An 18,266-nucleotide genomic window follows, 5' to 3' on the forward strand; every position below is an offset into this window, starting at 1 on the left:
GTTTGTGTGTGTGTGTGTGTGTGTGTGTGTGGGTGGGTGGGTGGGGGGGCGTGTGTGAGAAACCGGTGTGAAAGCACTCTTACTCTAGCAGCGGTGGCAACGAGAGCAGTGCGAAGAGGACCAGGGAACAACGCCTTGCCCACACACACGCACACGTAAGCCCTTTTCTCTTGTTCAAGAACATTTTCCACGACCAGAAGATCCACTACCTGAGAGAGAGAGAGAGAGAGAGAGAGAGATGTTTTTATTTAACTCATTGTTTTAAGCAGTTTCTTTCTGTTGATGCTTGTCAGACGTTCGTAGCCCTGTGTGGCTACAGAGTAAAGCTGGGTAAGCAGCAGAGTATGGCACGCCTCTGTTTAGCTCCGTGGATAACAATGCTCGGATTAGGGGATTTGAGAGTCCTGCTCTGACCACCAGCACTAAAAAAATGAATGGCACTCTTCATATTGTTCTGCACTCTGGATCAGAGAATAACAAGGAAAAAAACCCACATCCATCCACAGATTGCCATGTGTGTTGCTGCTGTTGTTGTTGTTGTTGTTGTTTTAATATGACTGACCGAATTGGAAGTATTTCTGAGAATTGGATGTATTTCTGAGAATTGGAAATATTTCTGAGAAATATTTCCCCCCCAATCCAATTTTCTGACAAACAGAACTTTTCTTTTGCAAGAACCACTGTCATTTTGTGGAACTTCACCAGGTTTGCTGTGCATGTACTTCCTGGACTGTGACCTCTCAGTGTTTGACTGGAGTTGACAAGAGTGTGCTGGCATTATCTGGTTTCCTATTGTGAAATCCTTTTTTGGTGGCATGCCTCAATGTATGCAATTCTGTACGTGGGGAGGGGATCCTTGATGCGGCCGTATGACTTACTCTCCTCAAATGATGCTGAGGATTACATTCCTGTTATGACATGAAGCTAAAATATCCCCGTTCTAAGGTGCGTGTATACAGCAGGTGAAGGAAGAAAGACGGCCGGGCTCCCAGTCGCACAGTGGTTTTTGTCACACGTTTTTTAACCCTCAGCCGGTTGCCATGCAACTCTTTAGTCCAACTGGAGAGGTATTACCTTAGACACCCCTGCTCTTTCCCAGTGGCATTATCAGTGAAAGGTACAAGAGTCTCCAGCCGTGCTCTTTTTGTTCCTCCGAAAAAAATCTGTCAGCCAGGATTCCAGCCATGGCCTTTTCATCCTTTTAGCCATTTTTGCCTCCTCCAAGCAGCCTGCGCTGGACTCAAAAGCCAGCTAAACGCACTTGTGGATCTGAGTCAATAGAGAACAGCACACACAAACCTACAGCCAAGGGAAATGTTCTAAATGGTTTACTCCGGCTGGTTTGATGGGATGTGACACTGATGCGTTGCGGGGGTTCTGACAAGCAGCAGATGGATGATGACTGGATTGCGAAACTCTGAATTGCTGAATTCACCCCCCAGACACACGCACACACAGAGGGGGTCAGTAAACATATTTGAATGCAATGAAAACGAACGCAGCATGAGTGTCATAGCACGCTGCATAGTGAGCACCCATCTGATTAGCGAGGCATAATGGGGAGGGAGTGGTGGTGCTGATGAGAGCGCACGGACGCTCATTTCCATAACCATTCACCGCATGGTAATACATCATTTCTGCCACCGTCTCTGTTGGGTTTAATTAAACAGCTCCTCTCGATGCCGCGTCCCCTTCGTCCTCCTGAAATGACATTTACTTTTCTCTCTGTCCGTCTGCATCTGTGTCTCTGTGTTGCAGAATGTGGCTCACTCTCCTGTGCGGCTGTGCGGGGGGAGGAGCCACTCTGTACTCCCTCTACCGCTGGGTGATCCCCTCCCTCGTGCAGTACCACGGCGGCCTGTCCATCATCTGGCACGACGTCATCTTGGAGAGGCTGCTGGACGCCGTGACCGGCTCCACGCGGCCCAAGGTGCGGCCTCCGATGATCGTGTAGTTGGGTTACGTTCCCTGTGTCACCAAGAGCGTCACTTCCAAATCACTTTTGCTGACATTGACAAAGGTGGTAGCGCATCTGTACATTTCTTTCTCTTCCTTTTGGAGAATAAGCAGGAGAAAAGGCTCTTTCATCAATCAATGTTGTCTTCAGCACTGGGAACATGTGACATGTTCTCTTTAAAATGATGCTATGAAATACTTCTTTGCATCATTTGCTGCAACGGAGCTCCTGGCTCAAGTCATTGAGTCGTCTTATTGACTCCTATTAAATGTTTGTATTTACATTTTCACAATAGCATCTATAATCTTTAGCTATAAAGGTAGGAATCTCCGTATGTATGCCTGCATGTTGTATGTATATCCTTCAATTGTCTCGACAACCTTTCATCCGATCTACTTCACACTTGGCCAGTGTATTACTGGGGACCCGAGGACGTGCAGTGTTCGAATTTGGTGCAATCTGGACGCGCGACACGTTTATATTAATAAACTTTCAATAAACAGCGAACAGCGGGGCTTCAGGGCTCTGCGACTGAGTCATAAAGACTGTCTTTCCCCGGTGTACGACTTTAACCGGCAGTTTCATCCTCCGTTGTGGAACACAGGACTGAATCGTTGACATTTTGTTAAACTGTGCCATTTAAATGTCTTAGAAAGTCTTACATTTTGAACCGGCATGGCCGACGCTTGGCATTCCGCATGGTGATCTTGGGCTTGTGTGCAGCTGCTGGGCCATAGAAAACCGGTTGATGAAGCTCAGGAGGAACAGTTCCTGTGCTGACTTTTCTACCAGAGGCAGTTTGGAGCTCGGTAGCGAGTGTTGCGGTCCGAGGACAGACCATTTTTACGAGCAGCACGCCACCACACGCCTCGCTCTGCGAGCTCGTGTGGCCGACCTCTTTCCTTGTTGAGGTCCGAGGCGTTTCCGTTTCACAATAACAGAATTAAAGGTTGACAGGTCTGGCGGAGCAGAAATTGGACGAACCGATTTGGTGGAGAGGTGACAGTGCCAGGTTGAAAGTCACTGTGCTCTGACCATTCTACTGAAAATGTTTGTCTCATTAGGCTGCACGGCTGTATGGTCGATGTGATGCACCTGTTAGTAATGCATCTGGCTGAAATAGCAAAACCAGTGAGTGTCCATATACTTTTGTCAATGTAGCGTACATTGCCCTCACTCTTTCCACACCCTTCCAGCGTATCCTGAGCGCGGTGCAGAAGAACGCCACGAGGGGAGACCCAAGGAGTGTGATCGACACCATCGACCACTTCTGCAGATATAAAGAATGGGCCATGAACGTGGGCGACGAGAAAGGCAGGGATTCACAAATTCGTCGAACATGCGTCCAGAGCTCCGGCGTTTCTCACTGCCTTGGCCTCACCTGCTTCCTGTCTCGCTGCGTCGTCTTTCACAGGAGCCATCCTGGACTCGGTGGTGTGCGAGCTGAAGCCGGCCACCGTGCTGGAGCTGGGAACCTACTGTGGCTACTCCACGGTGCGCATCGCCAGCCTGCTCCCCGCCAACGCCCGGCTTCTGACCCTGGAGTTCAACCCAGAGTTTGCTGTCATCGCACGGCAGGTTATTGCCTGGGCGGGAGTGGAGGACAAGGTAAAGGTGGACGACAAAAGCAACCAATACCAATGAAAAGGAGGTCATTCATCAGGGCCTCTATGGATTCTTCCAAATTTTAAAAATATATTTTTTAGCTAAATACATACCGGAGTCATCCTTTAATTTGCTTTTGTTTCGTTTTTGACAAGCGACAAAGGCTGAGACTGAAGAAGATGTAGAAATAACATTCAAAAAAGACTTCTGGGGAAAAATGGGTGCATATGTGTGCAGCGGAATGCGTATTTTCGGGATTTCCAGAACTACCCAGCTGTGCAGCTTCATTTGAATGCCAATGTGGTCTCGGGATTTGCTTTGTTTCGAGGTCTGAATACTAATACTCTTACTGATCCTGTTGTGTTTCAAGGTTGTGGTAATCGAGGGGCCATCCGGGGACTGGATCCCTAAAATGAAGGAGCATTTCGGGGTGACCACATTTGATATGGTGTTCTTGGATCACTGGAAGGACCGCTACCTGCCTGACACCAAACTGATGGAGGCAAGCTTGACACGGTCCCAAACTTATCGCGTGGTTGTCATGCTTCCCAGCTTGACCCCATTTGCCAAATGACTTTTGCGATGTTGCTTTGCTTATTCCTCCAGGATTGCGGCCTCCTGAGGGAAGGCAGTGTCCTGGTCGCCGACAACGTGATCTGCCCTGGAACACCAGACTACTTGGAGTACGTGCGTGGCAGCCCGCGCTACGAGAGCCACTACTTCAAATCCCACCTGGAGTACACCAAAGCAGAGGACGGCTTGGAGAAGTCCGTCTTCCTAGGGTAGACCCACGGGCGCTGCTTGGACTGGATATCCATAGGTCAACATTACGATAGCAGCGCTTATCGAAAATCTCTGGCGTTTGATGCCAAATTTTGATACTAAAGTAAGTAATGTCTTCATAGGTACAGTAGTGAGCCTGAAAATGAAGCTAAAAGTGTTTCATTTAAGGATTTCAATAAATAAACAAAGCAGATTTTTTTTTTATTATTTTGAAACACTAACTGACCTTTAATATACTATTTACCATACAGAAAAATATCGTTTCTATTGGAAAAATAATCATTTTGGGAGCCGCTCTTAAAGTCAAGGTGTCAGAAGCGCGATAGAAAATATTTCAGCGACACCCAGCCCTACTCACTACCACAAAAGTGTGTCCCAATATAGCCTTGTATTACATGTTTACTTGACTGTGAAAGATTGTGTAATGTCTCAGACATGGGTTCTGTACATCTGTAACCTTTTTTTTTTTTTTTTTAATAAAAAGACTTGCCTGAAAACCATATATTTTGTACCTGTTTCATTGGTTTATTATTATTTGTATTGGAAGTATACGTGGTGCATTTCTGTATTGGTACACTAGGTGGCAGTAGTGTCGCTTTACAATCCCTCTTCCAATTCAAATTGGAGTTGAAGCGAACGTTAAAAAAAAAAAACTTCAATTATTGATTTGCATGATCCCATGTTTCATTGTTCGGCGCTTGAGGAATATTTGTTATTAGCAGGTGTGCATGGACGTTTTGTGTACGTGTGTATAGCTCATGGCACATGCGTGTGTGTGTGTGTGTGTGTGTGTGTGTGTGTGTGTGTGTGTGTGTGTGTGTGCATCAATGTGCATGCACGTGTCAGTCTGAATCAAATCACTCCGCATCTAATCTCTAAAAGTGACAGTCCCATCATGGGTGGGGGCTCTGTGCGCGTCCACCTACAGCAGAGCTTTCTTCACATGATAATCCCAATCTGTGGCCATTAGTGCGCCGAGGGGGAGAGCAAGAGGAGGTTCCAACACACACACACACACACACACACACACACACACACACACACACACACACACACACAGGGAGAGAAAAAGAGATGGAGATGGAGGGGGTGTGCCCTGGGACAGAGACGCAAAACCCACACAGGAGAGAGAGAGAGAGATAGAGGTATAGAGAGAGAGAGTGAGAGTGAGAGAGAGAGGTGGAGAGAGAGAGAGAGAGGTGGAGAGAGAGAGAGAGAGGTGGAGAGAGAGCTTTTAAGGGATTTGACAGTGATTTGTGGAATCTGACTGGCATAATGTTGTGCTTTTTCTCCTCCTCCTCCTCCTCCTCCTCCTTCTTGTGATGCTGTGCCCTAAAGCCTGGAAAGTCCGCCTTTTCATTTGGGGGTTATAGAACTCTCTCCCCTGGTTTCATGCAAATTGCATGTTTTATTTTTTATTTTTTGGGGGGGAGTGGGGGGAGGGGGGGGTGGTTGATCAGTGCAGTTATTTTGGGAGAAGACCTTTTCTGAGATGATAAAGGCTTTTTTTGGTTGTTTTTTTTGTGTGTATTTTTGATCCCCAGAGGAGGTGGCTCTAGGTGTTGTTGGGGGTCGGGCATGGAAGCGCTCTGGGGGGATTCTGCAGTGATGATGGGTGCAGCCAGGACACTTCAATGAGGGATGGACGGGTGAGTTTTGGAAAGATCCATTCAGGATGCCATGTGCATGCAATGCCTGTTTTTTGATTCTACTGACTGTTTCGCTAAATTGAGAGGGTGAAGATGTTAAACTCAGTTCAGTTTTATATCCGTTTTTTTTCTTTCTTTTTTTGGCATTATAAATTAAACTTTGAACTGAAAATAGTTCATGTTCATGTTCAGTTCAACAGATACATATGCAAACAAAAAGGAAATCATTTCAGTTTTAGCCATCATGTTATTTTTACTCTGTAGTATCACTGCAGGTGTATTGAAAAAAATGATCCTCAAAAAATAGAGATATGATGCTACTTTGCCACCTGTTCACATATATGTAATACACAATTCATATATACTGTTTATATGTATTCTTAAAAGAAAATTATAAATTATGCATTGAAATTCAGCTTTGTGAGGAAGAACAAATGAAAGTATCTACCTATCTATCTATCTATCTATCTATCTATCTATCTATCTATCTATCTATCTATCTATCTATCTATCTATCTATCTATCTATCTATCTATCTATCTATCTATCTATCTATCTATCTATCTATCTATCTGTCTGTCTGTCTGTCTGTCTGTCTGTCTATCTATCTATCTATCTATCTATCTATCTATCCAATCAACCATCCATCCATCCATCCATCCATCCATCCATCTATCTATCTATTTATCTATCTATAGATATAAATATCCTATATCTATGCCTGTATATCTAGATATACTGTATATACAGTTTAGTTCTGTGTGTGTGTGTGTGTGTGTGTGTGTGTGTGTGTGTGTGTGTCTGTGTGTGTGTGTCTGTGTGTGTGTGTGTGAATGCATCTCCCCCCACAACTTCAATGCACTTCATCTTTGATTTCTGATGCTTTGTTTCCTATTTTGCTAGTTTGATAAAAGGTTAATGGAAGTTTAGTTGTAACACCCCAAAGTCGTTTCAAACCTCTGGTCTGACACCAACTTCTGAACACAAGAGGGGGGATGAGAAATGTCACCTTTTCTGCTTTATATGAAAACTTTGTTCCCCTAGTTCATTGAATTCATCATCCACTAAAGACCCCACACTCCCTGTTTCTCTACACCTACAGGGGCCAAAGGTAGAGGGAGACGCCTGGTGCTATTGGTACCTTTGGCAGCCATTATCATCATGACATCAAACGTCCGCTCGTTCCCGCTGTGCTGGCAGCTCATCACGCCGTCCGGATTCCACGTGAAAGCATGGCCGCCGCTGTTGTGGGTGCTGCTTCTGGGGCTGCTGGGTCCGGCAACGTGGGCCCAGCAGGGAACCCAGCCGCACTCCATCAAAATCGAAGGCGACATCACCCTGGGCGGGTTGTTCCCGGTGCACTCCAGGGGCCCGGCCGGCGTGCCCTGCGGGGAGATCAAGAAGGAGAAGGGGATCCACCGCATGGAGGCCATGCTCTACGCCCTGGACCAGATCAACAGCGACCCCGACCTGCTGCCCAACATCACGCTGGGGGCCCGGATCTTGGACACCTGCTCCCGGGACACCTACGCCCTGGAGCAGTCGCTCACCTTCGTGCAGGCCCTCATCCAGAAGGACAACTCGGATGTGCGCTGCTCCAACGGCGAGCCCCCCATCATTCCCAAGCCCGAGCGGGTGGTGGGGGTGATCGGGGCGTCGGGGAGCTCTGTCTCCATCATGGTGGCCAACGTCCTGCGGCTGTTTGCGGTGAGAGATCTTTATGTTCTAAGTCACTGCTTGTGGTAGCACACACACCATGGACCATAGGTTATGGACTATAAACGTTGTAATAATGAGAACAGTGTTTTACACTATGTTGGTGTTAAATCAAGAGAAGCTGATAAGGGCAGTTCTGGTCCTTCAACTTTTCCATGCAAAGAAGATCAGTGTTGTTGCTTACGATCAGACTCCACCAACCAGGCGCATAGATACCAATGCCTGATGTAAGAGGTCTATCTTTTAGAGGATTTTTTTAAAGGGTCAATCCTTTGTGATCTAAGCTTTTCAAATCAAAAGCTCACTCATGATCTTCACTGATGAATAGTAATGTTGCTGGTTTAGAAAAATACAATTTAATCATTTTATAATCATTTATAATATTTTTATATGCTTTGTATACAGTACATATATGTTTGTATGTAGATACCATTTTTAATATTTCATATTAATTATTTAAAAATATTTAATATTCTTAATTCCAAAACAATGTTGCTGGTTTGTAGAATTCAAACAGGTTGTAAACTACACTTTAATCAGTGAATTACTTCACAGTCGGTTGTTTCAAGTATCCACTTCAAGTGGACATTGTGGGTCAGTTACCCACGGTGCCCTCCGCAAAATAATCCATGATTTGTTGGGCCTTTTAAATAGGCAATGGAGTCTTTTCACAATCGACAGTTGACCCACGGTAATTGATTACATAGCTCATCGTGGAGATGGGATGCTGAGTCCGCGCAAATCCCCCATTATGCCACGTTTCTCCCTCACAGAGTGACATAGCTGGCTATTAATCTGGATAGATTTGTGTTGAAAAAATGAACAGTTCTTCCTAGGTCAAATCAGTTATCCCCCTTTCCCTGCGGACTGACACAGAACCCCCCGTGATATCAGTAATTTCCCTGTTCCCCGGACGCTACTTGTTGTGCCATTCTTTAAAGTGTTGGATATTAGTCGAGAGCCAAGGAGTCCGCCTGTACGCGGGGCAGATGTTAACTACAGAATTATAGATCCATCCTCCATTAAGCCCCTCTCAGCAGCTCAGGATGCAGGGCTGAAAATAGAGCATCAGGCCAAAGAGATGGCATCAGCGCCAGGATATCAGCAACTTGTGGGCCGGTGCGGAGCAGATTTATCCAAATGGGGAGCATCTTTCTGCCGTCCATATGTGCCTCTCCACGCCGTGCACTTAACCTCCCCTGGCTCAACAATCTAAGATATAAAACTCCACTGTTCCAAATGAACAGCGGAGTGAGTACAAAGAGTGCATCCAGCTCTTAGTGTGTGACAGGGCTGAATAGAACAGATTGGGGCTGTTCCGTCGTCAAGACTCGAATCTCGAAGCTGTTTCGGGAGAGACCCACGACAGCGGCTTTATGAATATTGTATTGTGCAGTTTAACTACATTAAAGAGCTTATAAAAGTAGATTACCCAACACCTGCTCTCGGAAGAAAGTGCTACAATTTCACGACAGTGCCTGGACTTAGATAAAAAAACTGGGCGGGGTGAAATATTAGAAAAAGATTGATCAAATAAAAGTGTATGCGTAATCAGAGTTCATATTTCGAGTCAGCTTTTGTTGGGAATTTGGCATACCGATTGAGAAAGACGACTTAGTAATATTCCCATAATATTTAGTAAGTTCAAGTGGAAATCCGTCATATTGCCTGTGTTCTACACTCCAAGTCCCAGAAATCCATACGAAACTGCATTTTTTTTATTTTTTACGAAATTCCGGGTTCACACTTTCTTGATCTAAGCGATCCGTATATCCATATCAACAGTTAACTGACCACAACTGGCTATGTTGATTTAGCAAATTCACCTGCTATTAACTACTTGCACGTGCAAGTTTTGTATTTTTGCCGGAAAAGGCGGACCCTGCCATCAACAATGGAAACAGCATATAGAGGAACACATGCACAACGTGAATACATTGAATGGCTGTTCCTTAAAAAGTGCGGGCTAAAAAAAGTATCAAACATGGGATTTTTAACAAAATAGTTTTACAGAAAACCACTTTAATATAAGGTATGTGACACTGTGTTTAGTAGAATTTCATTGTTGGGAGGGTTAGAGTTAGGTTTAGGCTTAGGATCGAGGGGTCATTTCTTACTTTGATTGGATCTAAGAAACGTATTTAACATGCTTCATGTCATGACATGGCTTGATATGTCACCAGTGGTTGGTTACATGGTTGCATACAAATTCCAGTGAGGTCGGTGACTCCTGTTAATGATGATCTAATTGATTTGCTGAGAATGGAATAGTGTGGATGATTTCCGGAAGATTGATTCAGAGATTATGAGCGGTCTTGTCAAATGCAATTTGTATGAAAATATTGAGACAGGGCGGTGGCACTGGGAGCCAGACATTTCTGGACACCGATATTGACACCGTTGGAAACGGTTGGAAATCTAAAAGAACCACAACGTAATGACAATCCAGGATCTTTTGATATTAAGTGTGTCCACTGCCGGTCAATCATATGGTCCATAATGTGATGGGCCATACATTTGCTCATGATAGGACGGGGTTAGCGCAGAGCTGCAAACTTAAGCTGCACGTGGCGACCAGAATTAAATATATTGTATGGCTTACATCTGAGAAATGCTAACCTTTTCTAGTCTCTTGATCTCTGTCTCTCTCTCTCTCTCTCTCTCTCTCTCTCTCTCTGTGCTTAACATAATTTGACTAAAACCCCTTTAATCCTTCCAGATAATCTGTGAAATGGTTCTCTTGCCCTCTCTCCTTCTCCCTTCGCAACCCCTTGTGTCTACCTTTTTTTCTCGTGGCCCCTCCAGAGAACCTAAGCCCACGGTGCAGCATTTGCAGGGTCAGGGTTGGTGCAGTCGGCATAAACTGTGTCATTAAGGAAATAGTACGCCAGTAAATTAATCTTCTCATCCATTTTTTTCCCCAAACAAATGCTTTTACGGCAGTGGCTCGCACCGCACCATCTGTATTTCACTATTATGTTGGCTATATCCTCGGCACAAACCAGCTCCGGATGCATCACTCTGCAAAGTTCCCAGAGGATTATGTGGAACATTGGCCTCGTCTGAGATGAGCCTTCTCTGTGATAGTGCAATTTTAGTGAATTAACATCCGGCAACTTGTCATCTCAAGCTATTAAAACCTTTATTTACATATTGTTAAGTTTTATTTGTCTAGACAGTGGCCTGAGTGAGTTCCCTGTGTTCCTGTGCCTTTGCAATCCCATGTGCCGTGATGAAACTCTCCCTTTGTGTCCATTTATTGGTCCAGCAAACAGTCTGATTTTACACCCGACATTGGCGCTCATCTTGTTGGCCGAGTAACCGCTCACTTGGCAGCGACCCATCTCCGTCCCCCAGATCCCCCAGATCAGCTACGCCTCCACCGCCCCCGAGCTCAGCGACAACAGCCGCTACGAGTTCTTCTCCCGCGTGGTTCCCCCGGACTCGTACCAGGCCCAGGCCATGGTGGACATCGTCAAGGCCATGGGCTGGAACTACGTCTCCACCCTGGCCTCCGAGGGAAACTACGGCGAGAGCGGCGTGGACGCCTTCGCCCAGATCTCCAGAGAAGCCGGTCTGCCTCCTAAAATCAAACAATAGTTCGCTGTCACCGTACTGAAATGGGAGTGCGACAATCAAAGCTATATCTGCTTGTCCCGCAGGGGGGCTGTGTATTGCCCAGTCCATAAAGATTCCCAGAGAACCCAGACCGGGAGAGTTTGATAAGATCATTAAGAGGCTGATGGAGACCTCCAATGCTCGTGGGGTGATCATCTTTGCAAACGAGGATGACATTAAGTGAGTGGAAATGAAAGCCAAATTACATGATATCTTTTAGACGGGCCATATTGAATGCTTGTATTGTTGAATTATGAAAGATATTGAACCATTTTTACTTCTCTCCTTCCAGGCGGGTGCTGGAGGCAGCCAAAAAGGCCAACTTAACAGGCCACTTCCTGTTTGTGGGCTCGGACAGCTGGGGGGCTAAAAGCTCCCCCATTCTGGACCAAGAGGAGGTGGCTGAGGGCGCCGTCACCATCCTGCCCAAAAGAGCCTCCATTGACGGTATGACAAGACGGCGGTATTACAGCAAATAAGAAGGCAATGAGAGAAAAGCAGGATAGACGATGTTTGACTGCAATCAAATGAATAATACATTATGAGGCGGTTTCCCTGACACAGATTAGGTCTAATTTTAGTCTGAATCACACTTTTAATCTGGACTAATTGGAATGGACCTTCTCAGTCATCATTTAAAATAGTCTCAGACTTGCGGAATTCGGGGAGGAAGATTAGAGCTAATCGAAGGCTTAAATTAAACCTGGCCAGAGGCAGGTTTATTTTTGGATTAATGGATGTGACCTCCCGGTCGACCTTGACAATAGAGAAAATGGATTATATGGACCAGCACCAAGACCAGACAGAATGGTGGTTATAGACAGGAGCTGACTAGTCCTTAATTACCTTAGTCTAGGATTTCTAGACAAATTTTGCCCACGTGTCATGAATTATTGCGTGGGTTGAATTGTTAAAGGGTTCGACCAGTACTTCACTTCAAGATCTCTGGAGAACAACAGGAGGAACATCTGGTTTGCCGAGTTCTGGGAGGACGACTTCAAGTGCAAGCTGACGCGGCCGGGCGTGAAGTATGACGCCGGGAGAAGGAAATGCACAGGTGGGTGCAGTGGCGGCGGGCAATCCTCAGTCCTCCTCCTCCTCCTCCTCCTCCTCCTCCGCCTCCTCCGCCTCCTCCTCCTCCTCCTCCTCCTCCTCCGCCTCCTCCTCCTCGGTTACAAGATTAGGATTGTTACCTTGCCATCCCCTTCTCTCCAGGCGAGGAGAGAATAAGCCGGGAGTCCCACTACGAGCAGGAGGGCAAGGTGCAGTTTGTGATCGACGCTGTGTACGCCATGGCCCACGCCCTGCACAGCATGCACATTGACCTGTGTCCCGGCTACATGGGGGTCTGCGAAAAGATGGACCCCGTGGAAGGGAGGATGCTCCTCCAGTACATCCGCTCGGTCTCTTTTAACGGTGAGCCAGAAAAATGCTGACTGAGAACTTTGAGTGTGCTTCCTCCCCGCCTCTGGAATTCCTCCCTCTTTCCGCCGTTAGCTTCTGTGAGGCTTTAGACGGTAAAACACGACTTTGGTTGCTGTGTCGGACTTGAGAAAGAGCGTGTAATCAATGGTTGACAGAAAGTAAGGTGTTGGGGATGGAGGGGTGGGGCTGCACCCTTTTATACTGCTGTTTTCAGTCACATTACAAGTTTCTAAGAGGTAGCTAGGTCAGTCTGAAGACGGCACTCCAAGTGAGCCTTTCAAATCTCTCCGCTAATGTACCGAGCAACAGTGCACGCCGCATCCCTTGAATACACTTCTGGTCCCTAGGGCTGCCTCTCCGCCCTTCCACATACACAACACCCTTTCATCGTCCTTCAGAAGAAGCAACCGTTTGGAGTGAAAAGAACCCTTCTATGAAAGCTTTCCCATTTACTTTCCACCTCTCGCTGCCTAACCTTGGCTTGTATGGGAGCTTTTCTGATTGAATGCCTGAAGGGACCTGGGAGGAACATTCAATCACGTTAGGGCAACAGACCAGACAGCGGCCTCCTCGCTATAGAGCATCCCGCACTCAGCGCTGACATTAGTTGCATAATACCGGGAGGAAAGAAAACACAAGCTGTCGGATGGCGAGTGGGTGTTTATTTTTTTATTTCGTTTTTTTTTTTTTTTTCCACCGTCTCTCTAAACCGCCGAGAAAGACGGAGGAGGAGGGCAAACCATTTTCCACTTAAAGTGCAGTCTTGTCCCTTCGAATGAGTCACTTTTTTTTGACTGTGCATTTCTAAAAGTTGTCCAAACTTTGTATCTTTGTAAAAAAAAAAAAAACAACTAAAAAACCAGGTAGCGCAGGTACCGGAGTGATGTTCAATGAGAACGGAGACGCCCCCGGCCGATATGACATCTTCCAGTACCAGCTCTCCAACGTGAGCAGCCCGGGCTACAGGATCATCGGCCAGTGGACCAACCACCTCCGACTCAGTGTAAATATTTTTTTCCAACAAGCAGTGATACATAAGCACCGTTTTGTGCCACGCAAGACATGCAGGCTGTTACATAGTGCAAGACCAAACAAAAAAATGGTCACTCTAGCCCAAAACCAGCCCACCGAGTAGAAGTGGAAAAAGCAGCCTAAAATATACCCCGGCCCAAACTATCTAGCTAATACACGCAGGGGTGCTACAAAACAGCAAGTGATATTCAAAGTCAGCTTTTCCACGTAAGTTACTTCATTAGTCTCAATATACAGCAACTCTACGAAAACAGGCTAGAGCTAATCTGAAAATTGGCCGATGGAGAAAATGAAATAAAAGAACAAAGAAAAAACAACCCCCCACCGCGGGGGGTGGAGTCCCCACTGGGAACACCTGGGAGAGGGTGAAGCATTCATGTGCGCTCGTTCATGAGAGCACGGTCTCAGCCAGGATGTGCACCTAAGAGTAAACAATAATTAGCAAATTAAGAAACTAGAGAGTAGTAGAGTATAACAAGTGAAGTGGATGCTTAAAATACTACGACAAAAAAATCCTAAATAAAGCAAAGAAATATATCAAATGACTGGATCTGACAATAAACTTAAGCACAAGGCTGCCACCTGCTTTATGAGGGAGTTCCCTCACATTAGTCCCCAGAGGGGTCAATAAAATGGAATGGAATGGAATCTAACATGGAGTTAGTCTCGATTGCAGGACCCCTTGAGATAGATTGAGCTCTTTGAACTCTTCGTTTACGTCCGTGTTTTTCTGTGCGTTTGTCCCAGTCGGAGGAGATGCAGTGGTCGGGCGGCGACCACAAGGTCCCCGATTCGGTGTGCAGCTTCCCCTGCGAGCCCGGTGAGAGGAAGAAGATGGTGAAGGGCGTGCCGTGCTGCTGGCACTGCGAGCTGTGCGACGGCTACCAGTACCAGTTGGACGAGCTCAACTGTGACATGTGCCCCTTCGACATGAGGCCGCTGAAGAACCGTACGGGCTGCCGGACCACGCCCATCATCAAGCTGGAGTGGAGCTCGCCCTGGGCCATCATCCCCGTCTTCCTGGCCATCCTAGGCATCCTGGCCACCACCGGGGTCATCGTCACCTTCATCCGCTTCAACGACACGCCCATCGTCCGCGCCTCCGGCCGGGAGCTCAGCTACGTGCTGTTGACTGGCATCTTCCTCATCTACCTCATCACCTTCCTCATGATCGCCGAGCCCAGCGTGCCCGTGTGTGCCTTCCGCCGCCTGCTGCTGGGCCTGGGCATGTGCATCAGCTACTCGGCCATGCTCACCAAGACCAACCGCATCTACCGCATCTTCGAGCAGGGCAAGAAGTCGGTCACCCCGCCCAAGTTCATCAGCCCCACCTCGCAGCTGATCATCACCTTCATACTCATCTCCGTGCAGGTGAGTGCTAACCCTAACGTCAATACTGAGTCTTCGATCAATTCTTAAGGTCTCTCACGTCTCTTTTACTCAACAGTACGTACTTGGACAGGTAGTTTGTGGTCCTTCGGATGTATTGATTGATAGAGAATACCTTTCATTCCATTCTAAGCTGTTCACATGCTTCTATGTGATATCTGACATATTTGATATGGCTCTTGGTATCAGATTTTCAGGGATGTATTCCAATATGAAGCCCTATTTTAGCCTGGTCTAATGTCTTTGACCGATATCAGATACCAGCATTAGTGCATCCCTGTGGTCACAACCTGTAGTCCTGACAAATCTTCTTCCTGTTTTCAACCCTAACCCTCCTGTCGCTGCAGCTGCTGGCTGTGTTCATCTGGTTCGGCGTGGTGCCGCCCCACACCATCATCGACTACGAGGAGCAGAAGCCGCCCAATCCGGAGTTCGCCCGCGGCGTCCTCAAGTGCGACATGTCAGACCAGTCGCTCATCCTGTGTCTGAGCTACAGTATCGTGCTGATGATCACGTGCACTGTGTACGCCATCAAGAGCAGGGGGGTGCCCGAGACCTTCAATGAGGCCAAGCCCATCGGCTTCACCATGTACACCACCTGCATCATCTGGCTGGCATTTGTGCCCATCTTCTTCGGCACGGCGCAGTCAACTGAGAAGGTGGGGAAAGAAAAGGGATTCTGACTGGTTTTCTGTTCTAATAATGAATAATACCACGTGTGCTCGGGGTAAATGGGGTTTGGATGCAGGTGGATGCCATCCTCCCATCTTTGGTGGATAAATATACAAGATAGATATTTGAAGGCGTTCCGTTGCCGATATTGCCATATTTTCCATACGTTATATCATTGATAACTCTGAAGACCCGTATGTAATTCTGATTGTCAGAGCAGCTCCACTATTAATGCGTATAACTGTTTCTGGAGTGTTAAAGATATACTATATCACCACTATCTTTTATACACTTGCTTCATTCTGCACTCAGTGAACAACCCCTGTTCTGGATAAAGGAGCTTAAATTAGCTCCTGGGCTAGTTTCTTTTTACACCATCACAAAGCAATTGGGACTGCTGCTTGAACAATAGAGAAATGTTTTGTGCTAATTGAGTGGAGGATTCAGAACCGGTCAGGCTGAAGCATTTCAAGACCCCGAGGTGCTTTCAAATCCTTTTCACCTCCTGCAAATGGAAATGAAGTGTATTAAAGAAAGGAGGACAGCGAGCTGGTCGGATGAGCTTCAGGGGGCGGTAGAAAGGGAGGAAGCGACCAGACTTAGCTTAGCTTTCCTATTCAATTAAGCACAACTTCCAACGGTGGCAAACTTAGCTGCAGCGTCTTGCATTGCTCCGGGCATGTTTTGAGTTAAGTAAAAAAAAAAAAAATAGATTCAAATTTTGGAAAAGGATACAAAAAGACGGCTTTTTGTATTTTAATTTGTAATTATTATGCTATTATAAATATAATATAATTAATATCATATAATATATTAAATATAATATATTAATATAATATAAATATAAGTATTATATTTATAATTATTTGTATTTGTAATTTTATTTCAGGTAGAACATTTTACTGCTGAAAACGAGCCTAAAATGTGCCTTGTGTTTTCTGTAAGTGCAAACTAAAGCAATTCCGTCCCAGTTTTTTTTAGTCAACCATCAGAATTTGCCAATTTGCCAGAAGCCAGAGGTGCATCTACTGAGAAATCAGCCGGTGCACGGGTGACGAAAAAACATGGCGGGACTTTTTACTTTCTTTTTTGTTCTGACTGATCAACCCAGGTGGCTAACATTTGCTGCTGCGACACGTGGCAGCCATGAATCCATCATTTTTAACAAAAAATTTTCAGTCACGCTGCAGCCCGTGCTGCATTTAGATCCGACGGAGTCCGTTATTTGTTGATCTGAACCACATGAGCTCGCCCCTCAGCGGCCTGGGGTCTCAGGCATATTCATGTGGCTTTTAAGGCGCTCACATGGTCAGCCATGCACTGCTGCATCTCCTTTCATGGACGGACAGGCCATTAAGAAGGACCAATAAAAGCGATGACGGTGCTGATGAAGAGGAAGAAAATACATATCTGCACATTAGTTTGTGGGCCATTAGGATGCGCTGCTGCTTGTTTGGTGGTGAACATTGTTTTATAGTTTATTTATGGCACACAAGCATGCCTTCACTTATTCATGACAAATCTGTCCTGACTTATTCATAATATGTAGTTTGCTCATCTAATGACTTCATAATTTATTAGAGGAAGACCTTGGGAGGAGTCAGCTATTATTATTATTATTATTATTATTGTTTTTCACTTTTTTCATTTACAACAGAGGAAGAGCAGAAGATGGGTAGACACTGTCGCAGGCCATAAATAGAGTCCCACTGTCACGCACATACACCGAAAACCATAAATCATTTATCTAGGCTCAGCGGAAAAAAAAAGCACACTCTCTCCCTCTTGCACCTTCCTTGGTGTCTACCAAGACTACACTCATGCATAAAGCTGTATTTTCGTAGACTTCTGTCTCATGCAGACACGCCTAGTTTGTAATGGGTGAATGCCATTGGCAAAACACTATTTATTAACTTTATGGAGCAATTTCAATGCTGACAGAAGTTCTTTCATAACTACAATGGAACTTGATAAAAAAAATAAAATAAAAGCTAAGATAGATCAAAAATTCTGTCCCATCCCCGTCTGTTGCAGATGTTCATTCAGACCACCACCCTGACGGTGTCCATGAGCCTTGGCGCCACGGTGTCCCTGGGCATGCTCTATATCCCCAAGGTCTACGTCATCATCTTCCACCCGGAGCAGAACGTCCAGAAGCGCAAGCGCAGCTTCAAGGCCGTGGTGCAGGCGGCCACCGTTTCCACCCACCTGTCGCAGAAGTCCGACAAGCAGAACGGAGAGTCCAAGATTGAGCCGGACAGGTCGCAGTGAGCACGACTGCGTGGCTCTGGATTGCCCGTATGCTTTGGTCTCAGGTTGTTTACTTTCCCTCTATGAGACCTGGAGGGAACCGGTGAAGAACACCGTGACGTGAAGCTCTGGATCATTGATGGTATAATTGAATAATGTGAAAATAATTC

General features: G+C 46.1%; 2 protein-coding genes across 3 annotated transcripts; both read left to right on the forward strand.

Annotated features, from left to right (window-relative positions):
• The first annotated feature begins 61 nt into the window (after positions 1–61).
• On the forward strand, positions 62–4,845 carry comtb (catechol-O-methyltransferase b). Of its 2 annotated transcripts, none has more exons than XM_080000131.1 (6): positions 62–155; positions 1,759–1,930; positions 3,154–3,271; positions 3,372–3,565; positions 3,933–4,064; positions 4,169–4,845. In XM_080000131.1, exons 2-6 carry the CDS (start codon positions 1,760–1,762, stop codon positions 4,346–4,348), a joined length of 795 nt encoding a protein of 264 aa, XP_079856257.1. In that variant the 5' UTR covers positions 62–155; position 1,759; the 3' UTR covers positions 4,349–4,845. The 2 variants fall into 2 exon arrangements, with proteins under 2 accessions (XP_079856257.1, XP_079856258.1); XM_080000132.1 differs by lacking the exon at positions 62–155 and adding an exon at positions 193–330.
• A 2,310-nt stretch (positions 4,846–7,155) lies between these two features.
• Positions 7,156–18,117, forward strand: grm6b (glutamate receptor, metabotropic 6b; the record flags this gene model as incomplete). The annotated part of the gene is made up of 10 exons (XM_080000440.1): positions 7,156–7,701; positions 11,068–11,284; positions 11,373–11,508; positions 11,621–11,775; positions 12,245–12,385; positions 12,544–12,744; positions 13,617–13,756; positions 14,533–15,156; positions 15,522–15,833; positions 17,881–18,117. 10 exons carry the CDS (start codon positions 7,156–7,158, stop codon positions 18,115–18,117), a joined length of 2,709 nt encoding a protein of 902 aa, XP_079856566.1.
• Between the last annotated feature and the right edge of the window lie 149 nt (positions 18,118–18,266).

This window comes from Zeus faber (genome assembly GCF_960531495.2).
Source record: "Zeus faber genome assembly, chromosome: 5".
Lineage (NCBI taxonomy): Eukaryota > Metazoa > Chordata > Actinopteri > Zeiformes > Zeidae > Zeus > Zeus faber.

What these genes read in the sequence shown, in the direction of transcription:
- comtb (XM_080000131.1), top strand. Translation starts at nt 1,760, where the DNA reads ATGTGGCTCACTCTCCTGTGCGGCTGTGCGGGGGGAGGAGCCACTCTG. An exon ending in GAACGTGGGCGACGAGAAAG is followed by an intron (nt 3,272 to 3,371) that starts GCAGGGATTCAC and finishes CGTCTTTCACAG; the next exon opens with GAGCCATCCTGGACTCGGTG. An exon ending in CTGACACCAAACTGATGGAG is followed by an intron (nt 4,065 to 4,168) that starts GCAAGCTTGACA and finishes TTATTCCTCCAG; the next exon opens with GATTGCGGCCTCCTGAGGGA.